A 10,642-nucleotide genomic window follows, 5' to 3' on the forward strand; every position below is an offset into this window, starting at 1 on the left:
AATAAATTTTCACTATATAAAAGTTACTGATATCATCCTTGAAAATAAGGTAATTTTCTAAGCATGCAAAACTTGGCACAGCATATGCTATATTCTACCATTAACAGTAAAATTTTCATCCAAAAAAAAAAAATTCTAGTTGAAAAGATTCTGCAAAAGTTTCGGATAATCTATTCATCAATTGATTGTTGACTACTTGGTTATGGATGCTACACCCGTTTCGCTGAGATCTGGGCAGAAAGCCATTCCAATAACTCAAGCTATAGAGCAATATTTCACTCACTTTGCATCTCACATTAACAAAATAAGAACCCAATGCATTACAGAAATAAAAATACAAAGTACTTAAAAGGTCACACCTACAGAGCAGAGTAAAATGTCTTCTTCCAGCTAGTGATAATGTCAGACATTAACAACTCATCTAAGTTCACAACATACACAAAGCCTAAACCTAATGTTTTCACAGTTATGGAGTTACCACAAATAACCCATAGACCCCAAGGATTCCCAAATGACAATACTCACCCTATTTTACTGCACCATGATCACAAACAGAAGGGAGGAAAGTAGGAGAGACTGAAAAGAGGGAAAAGAAAGAATCCATAGAACATTGATTTTTTTTTTTTTTTTCCTACAGGAGAGAGTGAGGTAGGGTTAAAATGAAAGAGTCTGACCTAAGTGTCAATGGTCAGTCTTCAACCCAATGATCCCCCACCCTATCGCTTGGACGGTCTCTCATCATCCTCTTCGCTACCATCATCATCAGAATCATCTTTACCTGATCTCTTCCTCTTGGCTGAGACCTCACCTTTTCCACCAGTGTCATCATCATTATTGTCGTCATCCTCATCATCAAAATCTTCCTCCTCTCCATTTACTTCCTCTGGTTCAAAATCACTAGCATCTTCCTCATCTTCAGCACGACCTACTGGTCTAACAAGATACTCTGTTCCCATATCCTCCTATGAGTTAATGTAACATAAGTGTCAGAAAATGAGACAGCTAGAATACAGATCAAGAACAAAGCCGAATAACTACCAAAAGGATATATCAGAAGAGTATACACATTAAGAAGTGATACAGAATATTAGAAATAAATATTTTAAGCACAACATCATACCCACAAAAGGCAGCAATATACATAAGAGTTTCGGTTCCTAGGAAGGGTCCCGACCCGTCCAAATATTTGCCAGATGGCAGCACTGTTGAGACCCAAATTATTTTGTGGACAAGATGCCAAGGTCTCCGGCTCACATCAAATTTCAGGCCAAAAGGAGTTTGTAAAGTGGTAAAATAGAGCTTTGGAAAATCAAGAAAATGAGAGAGAGCAGAGCCGTGGTTGGAGAACCAGTAGGCATGCATGGAAATACACAGTGATGCATGACAATATATATATGAGGGGGTATTTGTTGAATTAGGTCCTGAAAATTTGAGATGCGGGCCTATCCAAACCTTGTCCTCTCCATCCAACAGTCAGAATAGCCACATCAGTTGCCCACATAGCACAATGACAGTGGGCAGTGCAGGATCCCTTCCTAAGGAGGTTGGCCAAAGAACATTCTGGAATATACATACATGGGAATGGTTTACAAAGCCTGTAAAAATACCCAAGGCATATAGTACGAGGGAAAATTAGATAGCCAATTGCATAACGCGGAGGAAACTCATACACAAATATAGAACCCTATCTGAAATACTATACAAGTACAATCTACTGCATTAAAAAAAAAAAGCAACCCAGTTCACGAGGCTCCCGCTACTGCAGGGTCTGGGAGGGGCAAATGTAGGCCACCTTACCCCTGGCTTCCAAGGAGAGGATGTTTCTAAGATCAATGGATACTACAACAAAAATAAAACAAAACAAAAGGAGATCACTGAATGAACTTATTTGGGTCATCCAATGGTCAATTCTGTTTCTTATTAAATTTCCTTGGAAGAACTGAGTGCATACAAAAAGTGGACTTTATTCGGATCCTCCAATAATCACTTTTGCCCAATGAGATATCCTTAGAAGATCACGTAGCACCCCATGATTGAAAATGCAGAATGGAACTCATGGTGGTCTATAAATTTCTAAGACATCCTCAAGACCAACAGAAATCAACACCGACAGAGCAAACTTACACTCCATTTGCCAGTCTGGATCTGAAATCCAGATCTTAAAATCCCAAACTGAGCTAAAACCATAAAACAAAATTCAAAAAATAACACACTAGATACCAAGAATCCTCAACTACAAACCTCCAAAATGATTTGGCCCACTGCTAGAGCTGGATCCTGCCCCAGAAGTGACTTCCAGAACAGAAACAGCCTTAAAAAGAGAGTTTCAAGTAGACCGCATTACATGGCTGGGGGACACAAAATTCAGTTACAGGAAAAGAATAAAAAAGTGATAAACATAATAGCCACCTGACTAAGTTTTTTCTGAAACGCTCAAGAGAATTGCTAACCAAATTGCACAGGTCATAAATCCTCCAACCGGTCATAAAACTAGAATAAAAATCAAGAAAGGTATCAAACAAGTAATTTTGATAATTTCTCTAGACTTTTACTTACTGTCCCAGGAATCCTTCATGGCAATGTTTGGCCAGTATATGCATGTAAATATAAAAACAAAACCAAAAAAAAAAAAAAAAAAAAAGCTAAATGCAGCAATCAGTATTAAAAAAATAATAATAAATAAATAAATATATAAATAAATAAAAGGTATTTGAATGGAAGATGCATTCCAAATGAAGTAGACTTGTAGAGCTTGTGACATTGTATTTAAATATGTAGCAAAGTTCAATCTCATTGGCTTGAGTCAGGTCTACAAACTTCAGCCTAATCGTACAATATATATATATAAAACAAACAAACAAACAAACAAACTCATCCTCATCCCAACTTAATGCGGTCAGCTACATGGATCTCCTTGCCCTCCAATCAGCTCTATCCAAGGTCATACTTGTGACAAGGCCTAGGCTATCCTCACCATATGATATAACATCAACTTCATTAGCCAATCCAACCCACAGATAAACCAAAGATTCTCACTTCATTAAAAACAATACCCAAAAAAGTTGAGTCCTGACTCCCACAAGGTCACAATAATATAAAGTGCTAAGAATAAACTGAATCAGAATTCATCCGACTTCCAATCTACACCCAAAACTGATTTAAAGTAGTAACTATATACTCAATAACCAAGATTAGGACACCCTAGGTCCAGATCGTCCCTTTCTTCTTTTTCCTTTTTTAAGCTAATCTACAAAAAAAATTGAAATTCAAGTTTCTTTCTTTTTTGGCTAATGAGCTTTAAATATTTTTTCACACAAAGCACTAATCAAAACACCTTTACAATATAATGACGAGCCACATACATTGTATTTTAGTATTTCTCATCGCGTCTGGATTAGGCCGCAGCAGGTCACAAAACCCTAGCAAAAATTGACAAAACTCAAATAGGGAATCATCCAACCAATGACCTTCCTGGGTCCTGAAAATGTATTCTGGCAGGGCTTTTGATTTTTAGTCACACTAATATGAGTAATTCATGAAAATTTCAAATAAAAAACGCAAAACTATGGCAAGGATACAAGAAATGCAAAAATCAAATAAAGAAAAAGAAGAAAAAAAGAAAATGAAGAAAATCAGACCCCAATAACTTGAGGTTACAACACTACTCCAGGAGACTGGATCTATTAAAACCATGCAGAAATCATTTCACAGCAACAGCATGAAACAGGTTTTCCTTTCACAAAACTAAAAATAAAAATTGAAGATATACCAAACAGATGAGGAGAGGAAATTTTCAGGCAGAAGGGGTGGGGAAGAAGTAGACAAAGCATGGATAAAAGAGGATATAAAATTGATCAAAGTCTTCTTGAAGACAGATAGGTTTGTTTTTCAATATCAGTAACAATAAAAAAGAAATTTTGATGCTTCTAAGTAAAATAAGATAATGCATGGTTTCACAAAGGAGTTGCAAAAGCAAATCAGAAAACAGAAACAAAGGCATTCAAAATGATAGGCAACCTAAGAACCATGAAAGGAAAACTTAAAACAGAAAGCAGTTTCAATAATCTGTCAGTAACATAAAATTCAAGAAATTGGTGTATTACAATTACATAGCATGCAGAAAACTTATAAAGTAGCAACCTTTGATGGTTAGTTAAAAACCAAGTAAGACAGCAATAAGCGAAAAGATAACACACGGACCCATCAAACTATCAGTAAAATAACAAGAAGCAAAATATCCACCATAACATACAGAACTTGAGAACTTGCATACATGCAAAGAATAGTGGTGTCAAATTAAGATGATAATTAAAATTATCGCAAATTCTGCCGAACAAGAAAACAGTTAAAATAAAAGGAGGGAGGGGGGTAATCGATTGTTCTACTCAACACAATTCATCAACGCATACAACATACGCAGGAGCCACAACAAAGCAAACTTTTATAGATGGCAACCAAAGCTGAACAGAGCTTGACAGTTGTAGCCTGTTTTATTGACAAGAAATTCTTTACGAAGTTTTACTTGACCTCTTCCTTTATTCACAGAGATTAAGCACAAAGTACAACTTGTGTGTACAAATCACAGAATATCAATGAAAAATATGTGTGGTTAAAGAAAATGATGCTTACTTCTATTTCTAAATATAATAATTAAAAATAAATAAATAAATAAATGTGACACTGGAAGGAGATGAACAATATCACTCCAAACCCCCCTCCCCCTGGGGTCAAGGTCACGCTTCAAGCTTAAATCTTGGAAAAAGGAAACCAACAAAATCTATTATGAAGACCAGAAACCCAAAGAAAACACTAGCGATAAGCTGAGGCAGATAGTGCAGTACTGGACTTATCGATTGAAATAGGAAATACCAATGGAAGAAATAAAATATATATATGGTTTTTCAAGAAAAATAACGCTGCAGTTGAGAATAATTTATTACCTCTTCCCCTTCGACTTCCTCGTCTTCATCATCGTCATCATCGTCACTCTCACCGTCGTCGTCGTCGTCGTCCTCATCGTCGTCATCCTCCTCGTCGCCTTCGTCGTCTACAGAGTGAACTTGAGGCGCAGAACCAGAGTGTGGAATCTCCTCAGTCTCATCATCATCTTCCCCGTCATCATCACCTTCTTCGTCAAATTCATCATCATCGTCCTCATCCTCATCTCCATCGTCATCTCCATCCTCCTGCTCATGTCCGACCGCATCGTTCTTCACTCCGACTGTATCATCGTCTTCATCCTGATCCTCGTCGTCGTCGTCGTCGTCGTCGTCGTCAAGGTCTTCGCCATCACTATCATGTATTTTACCATTCAAAACCCTAATTTCCTTCTCTTTCTCTAGTCCGTTTTCTTCATCCATGATCTTCATCTTCCCGATAATTTTTTCTCTTTTTTTGAAGATTTTCCGCTAAAAATCAAGAAAAAATTAACTAAAATTGTAAAATTTAGCAAAAACAGAGGAGGAGAGAGAGTAGAGAGAATAGACGAATTTCTCCGAGCTCTTCCAGTAGCTCTGCAACCATGATCTCAGCCGTCGAAACACTGAGTACTATCGGATTGATGACGTGGCATAAGAACGAACGGCTGGTGAGGGCTCTACCGAGAAGACTCGAGTTTATGTGCTAGTGAAGTTTTGCGGCGCTAGATATTCCTTCTCTCACGTGTGGAAGTCTCTAGGGTTAGGGTTCGGTCGTCGTTGATGCGATCACCGTTTGCTGCACTAGCTTATTACCGAATGGTATTATGTCGGAATTGCCCTCCATTCAATATGAGGCACTCCTTTTTGACAGTTTTGTCTTGTATAGGTAAATAAGGATTTTATTTTATTTTATTTTAAGAACCCATTAAATGGTGATGAAAAATATTAATGGGAAAAAATAACCATGTCCAATTGCATGTCTATGTTTAGACATTAATGGGATTAAAAGACTGTATTTATCCCACTGGATGTCTCCGATTTTTTTTTTTTTTTTTTTTATAGGTAGGGAGGGAAGTAGGTAATAGTTAGGGGGTTAGAAATCGAGACCTCTTAGTGAGCATGGTGAGTTGTTTGAACTGAATGACCTTTCATTGGTCTACATGTGAATAAGATTTTGTTGTCCAAATTAATTTACGATATAACAATATTAAATTTATATTGATATCTCACGTTTATAAACATATCTTGTACAAAAATGTTATCTTTATAATTATATCATATTGTAATCATATTTTGTATTATTCAAAAATATCTTTTTCTATGAGGGCTAAATTAGGCATGTTACCAATATCATAAATTTCAAGTAACAAGGGAGATATTTAAGGTATATAAAATTTCATAAATACCTTGCACATAAATTAATATATCTTTATAAAGAGAAAATCTTTGTAAGTTATAACCAAATTGGTGAAAAATAAATCATAATTTTACTTTTTTGTTTTCTCAGTAAAACATGCATTTTGTTTTATATATCTTGACATTAATTAAAAGAGAAAATTACAACGCCACCCCTTGAACTTTGGTCTTTATTTAATGTCATCCCCTGTACTTTTCAAAATACCAAAGACATCTCATAATAATTTAAAAAATGTCAAATCTATCCCTATCATTAGCCATCCCTGTTAAGTGATGGAATATCTATTAGTTATTATTTAAAACGCCCAAAACACCCTCACTCAAGGTAAGTTAACCATCTTACCCTTGCCAAAGGATAAGCTTCATTCACCTACTCTACATTAATCAAGGCTTTGTAGGATGAAACCCTAGCCAACGGCAAGAGAAACCAGATCGTGAGAGGATTAGGGAGTGTGCAGGTCTGAGAACGCTGCAAGCGCGTGGTCTAGTCCTCTCACAACATTCAGGACTGAAATCGCCCGCTCAAGCTCTGGGATCACTTCATTATTTCAATGGAAAAGAAGAGGCTAATTTTTTTATTTGAGGACAATTGTGTACTTTCCGGATTAGGGTTTTTTCGCTATATTTATAGCGAGAGTTTCTTTCTTTGTAATGCAAGCAATACTGAGAGGTGTGAGGGATGAGCGTTGTAACTCTATTCTCCATTGATAGTAAAGCAGAATATCATCTCACCTGAGACATAGGCAATCTTGCCGAACATCGTAAATCTATGTGCATTGATTGCTCTTGTTTTTTCATTATCTCTGCATTGTTTTAGGATTGCGTTTCTACATGTAACTACAATTAAAGTCCATGACTTAAGGTCTTTAGTGTAGTTGGGCATCGTTAAACTACCTTTTTCAGGTTAATGAAAGAGCAATAGAAAATGGTGAAAAATAATAGAAAAGAGCGTTAAAGGTGGATTTTAGTATTTTACCCTTTCCCCCCCTTGATTTAATAACTAATTTAATTAAAATCAAGACTCTATGATGATGAGTCTCCTTCTCCTCCATCTTCTTCGTTCTCACTCTCTCAGAGTTCCTCTCTGTGTGTGGATCTCTGCAATTATTCATCTCTTTCTCAAGCTATTGAACTTCTTGTCCTGAGAGTAACACTTCCAAAATTATTGGGCTTTTTGGCTTCTTCTTTTTTTTTTTTGTTGGTTCAATTATTATTGAAAGTCGAGATGCCTAATCTTGTAGCCCTAAAAACTCCTCCAAATGCTACATCACTTCAAATTCACATGTCTAATGGCGATCGGGAGATTCAATATCATGAAAAGGGTCTGAAATCTCAAACCCTATGGTCAGATCACTGATGTCGACGTGACCACCATCTCTTTTCCTCTTCATGGATTAAACCTTTGCCAACAGTTTAAAAGGTACCAAAACCTGAAATTAACTCGTTTGAAAGTGTATTTGGTGAATATCAACTCAAAAATGAAGCCATTGAAGATTAACTCACTGTTGGATTTGGGACGAAATATCAGAGAGATTTGAGATGGCAATGGCTAAATACTGTCATATGTTGCTCGTCCCTATCAAGAATTCCTGTACGATCCTCCCAATCCGAGGTTTTGGGAGCAGGGGATGGTGATGGTGATAACTGTTGCAGTATTTCTCTTCTCTGTTTTGTGAAGCGTTAGTTTGTTCACGAGCTTAGAATAAGGGATAAGGGTAAGATGGTCAACTCACCTTGAGTGGGGAGGTGTTTTGGGCATTTTAAACAGTAACTAACATATATTTCATCACTTAAAAGGGATGGCTAATGGCATGGATGGATTTGACATTTTTTAAATTATTATGGGGTGTATTTGGTATTTTGAAAAGTACAGGGCGTGACATTGAATAAATACCAAAATTCAGGGGATGGCATTACAATTTTCTCTAATAAAAATGATAATCGACCTCAAATTATTTAGAAAAATCATTTTTTACCTCGACTTAGATAGCTTATGGAAATAAAGCAAATGTTAATTACCTTTTTCTCACCGACAATGTAAAATAAAATCTCCCACATTCATTCACACTGGTACCTTGTTGACCGTCATATGAAAAGAAATAGATCCTAGCCGCTCAATGTGGCTACTATTGCATTATTCTCTCTCTCTCCTCTACTCTACTCTACGACAAGTGCATCTTCATCTTCTCTCTCCTTTTCTCTTGCCACAATTGATGTTCTAGTCGAGACTTGAGCGGTGTGTATCCCGCTGTAACTCCTCCATCCCTTCCCCGCCTCCACCCAACCCTACAACACCATTGCCCCACCCTCTTGTCACCTCGTCTTCTCTGCTCACCACCCCACATCCTAGCACCCCACCTAGATTTTGTGTTCACTAGTATTAACTCTAACTTTGATATGTGGTCACTGCATCTTGCACAACCACAAACCAACCAACTATGCCTCCCGGTAGGTCCTTACATAACATTTGACAAATTTACTCGCATAATTAAAATTGTGGATTAGGCACGCAATCAAGGAAAAAGCGGATTCGATTAGATCGGAGTTTGTGTTCGAATCTGAATTTGGAGAAAAGGACATATGGAATATGCATCGCACAATTGCATCACCCCTGAAATTCAAGAAGATAACTAATATGGACCTGAAAGGACTCAACCCAAATAAACTGGCTTACAAGGTGAGAGAGCCTAATACCACATCAACCCACATTAATTAATTCCTTTTAGAAATTGATGTGGGATCAACTCCCCATATAACTGATATGGTACTGTAGCATACCACTACACTTTCAAATCCAACATCCACGACAACCCACTCTATATCTGGTATTTCTTTTTAAGCGGCTCTCACTTTGCTCTAGGGTTTCTGCTCGGCGACAGGTGCCCTATCCTAACAGCTCCCACTCTAACACCGGTTTAGCCCTTCTATATCGGGTAGGGCCAAGGATCGGCTGCTTCAATACCACTTATACAAACCTAAAAGAACTCAGCCCCATAAATTGGCTTACAAGGTGAGGGAACCCAAAACCATATCAATCTAGTTAGCGCTTATGCACCCCTAGCGAGGTTGGAAGAAGGCAATAAGTTACAATTTTGGGAATATATTAATGGATATTAGTGCAAAGTTTTGTACATGATGAAAAAGCTTATCATCGGGGGTGACCGCAAGGGACGTCTTGGGAGGATCAACGAGGGTATGAAGATGTGCATAGAAGATATGGTGTTAGGGAGAAGAACAAGGAGGGGATTTCACTTTTAGACTTTGTGGTAGCCTATGATCTACCCATTGTGAGCACATTATTTGGAAAAGAGAGAGAAGCATTGTGTTACCTACAACAATTGACTTCATAATAGCCAAATCGACTTCACCAGAAAGCCCAATAGACTTGTGTGAAGATTGTGAGGTTATACCTGGGAAAGTCTAACCTCTTAGCATAGACCGATGGTCTTGGATATGTAACTTTGTTCTTAGACTCGTAAGAAAAAGGAGCTTGTTTGCCCTAAAATTAGACTGTAGAGACTAAAAAGATGATGTCCATTATACTTTTACTGATAAAGTGGTCAAACAAGAAAAGTAAGATTGTGAGAAACTCCAATAAGACGTGGATCTATAGGCCAATAGGAGAGCCCACCAACCAAGATATAAGAGTAACTCAACCAAAATGGAGGTAAGCAGCATAAAACACCTAGAGTTCATATTTAGATTTCCCTTATTTCACAAGTATACCGACTTAAGCATCGGAGAATTGATAATGAAAAGTTCAAGTGTGTCAGTAAAACTTGGTAATAGATGTAGATAAGGTTGTGGAATCACTTTTAACATTTTATCAATTCTCTTCCTCTCTCATTTCTCTATTGTGCTTTTGTAATTTCTTTTACAACAATTGCATTCCTCGATAGGTTTGGATAAAATTTTAATTTGCCATATTATCCACATCATCTAATTCAATCCTTCAATTGCCACAAGTCTAACAAATAATACATCACTTTCAATGACATAACAGTGAAAGTGCAACTGAGAAAAAAATTGCATAAAAAACTTGGAAGCTAGTATTTCAGCTTCTTCTAGAGAACAAATCAAGAAACAATTGGTTTCCACTTACCCCTTTCCCCAAAAAACCCCATAATGGGGGAATTTAAAAGGGGAAAAAGGGGGGGGGGGTATCTGGAAAGGATTAAGTGATATCACAAATCCAACTGTGCTTACAAATTCTCACAAATCGAGAAACAGATAGTTTGAGCATAAACAGATGTACCCTCGTAATCACTTTCCCCAATTTTTTTTTTTTTTCACATCTTTATAGATGA

The 10,642-nt window shown here is 37.1% G+C and overlaps 1 protein-coding gene across 1 annotated transcript; it reads right to left on the minus strand.

The window, feature by feature from the left end:
- Nucleotides 1-296: 296 nt before the first annotated feature.
- On the minus strand, nucleotides 297-5,663 carry LOC122092141 (acidic leucine-rich nuclear phosphoprotein 32-related protein-like). The gene is made up of 2 exons (XM_042662471.1): nucleotides 4,941-5,663; nucleotides 297-962 (listed from the first exon to the last, which is right to left on the minus strand). Exons 1-2 carry the CDS (start codon nucleotides 5,367-5,369, stop codon nucleotides 717-719), a joined length of 675 nt encoding a protein of 224 aa, XP_042518405.1. The 5' UTR covers nucleotides 5,370-5,663; the 3' UTR covers nucleotides 297-716.
- Nucleotides 5,664-10,642: the final 4,979 nt, after the last annotated feature.

This window comes from Macadamia integrifolia, chromosome 10 (assembly GCF_013358625.1).
Source record: "Macadamia integrifolia cultivar HAES 741 chromosome 10, SCU_Mint_v3, whole genome shotgun sequence".
Classification (NCBI taxonomy): domain Eukaryota; kingdom Viridiplantae; phylum Streptophyta; class Magnoliopsida; order Proteales; family Proteaceae; genus Macadamia; species Macadamia integrifolia.

Coding starts and splice junctions, on each gene's coding strand:
- LOC122092141 (XM_042662471.1), bottom strand. CDS start 5,369: ATGAAGATCATGGATGAAGAAAACGGACTAGAGAAAGAGAAGGAAATT. Junction 963..4,940: donor AGGAAGTCGAAGGGGAAGAG/GTAATAAATTAT, acceptor ATTAACTCATAG/GAGGATATGGGAACAGAGTA.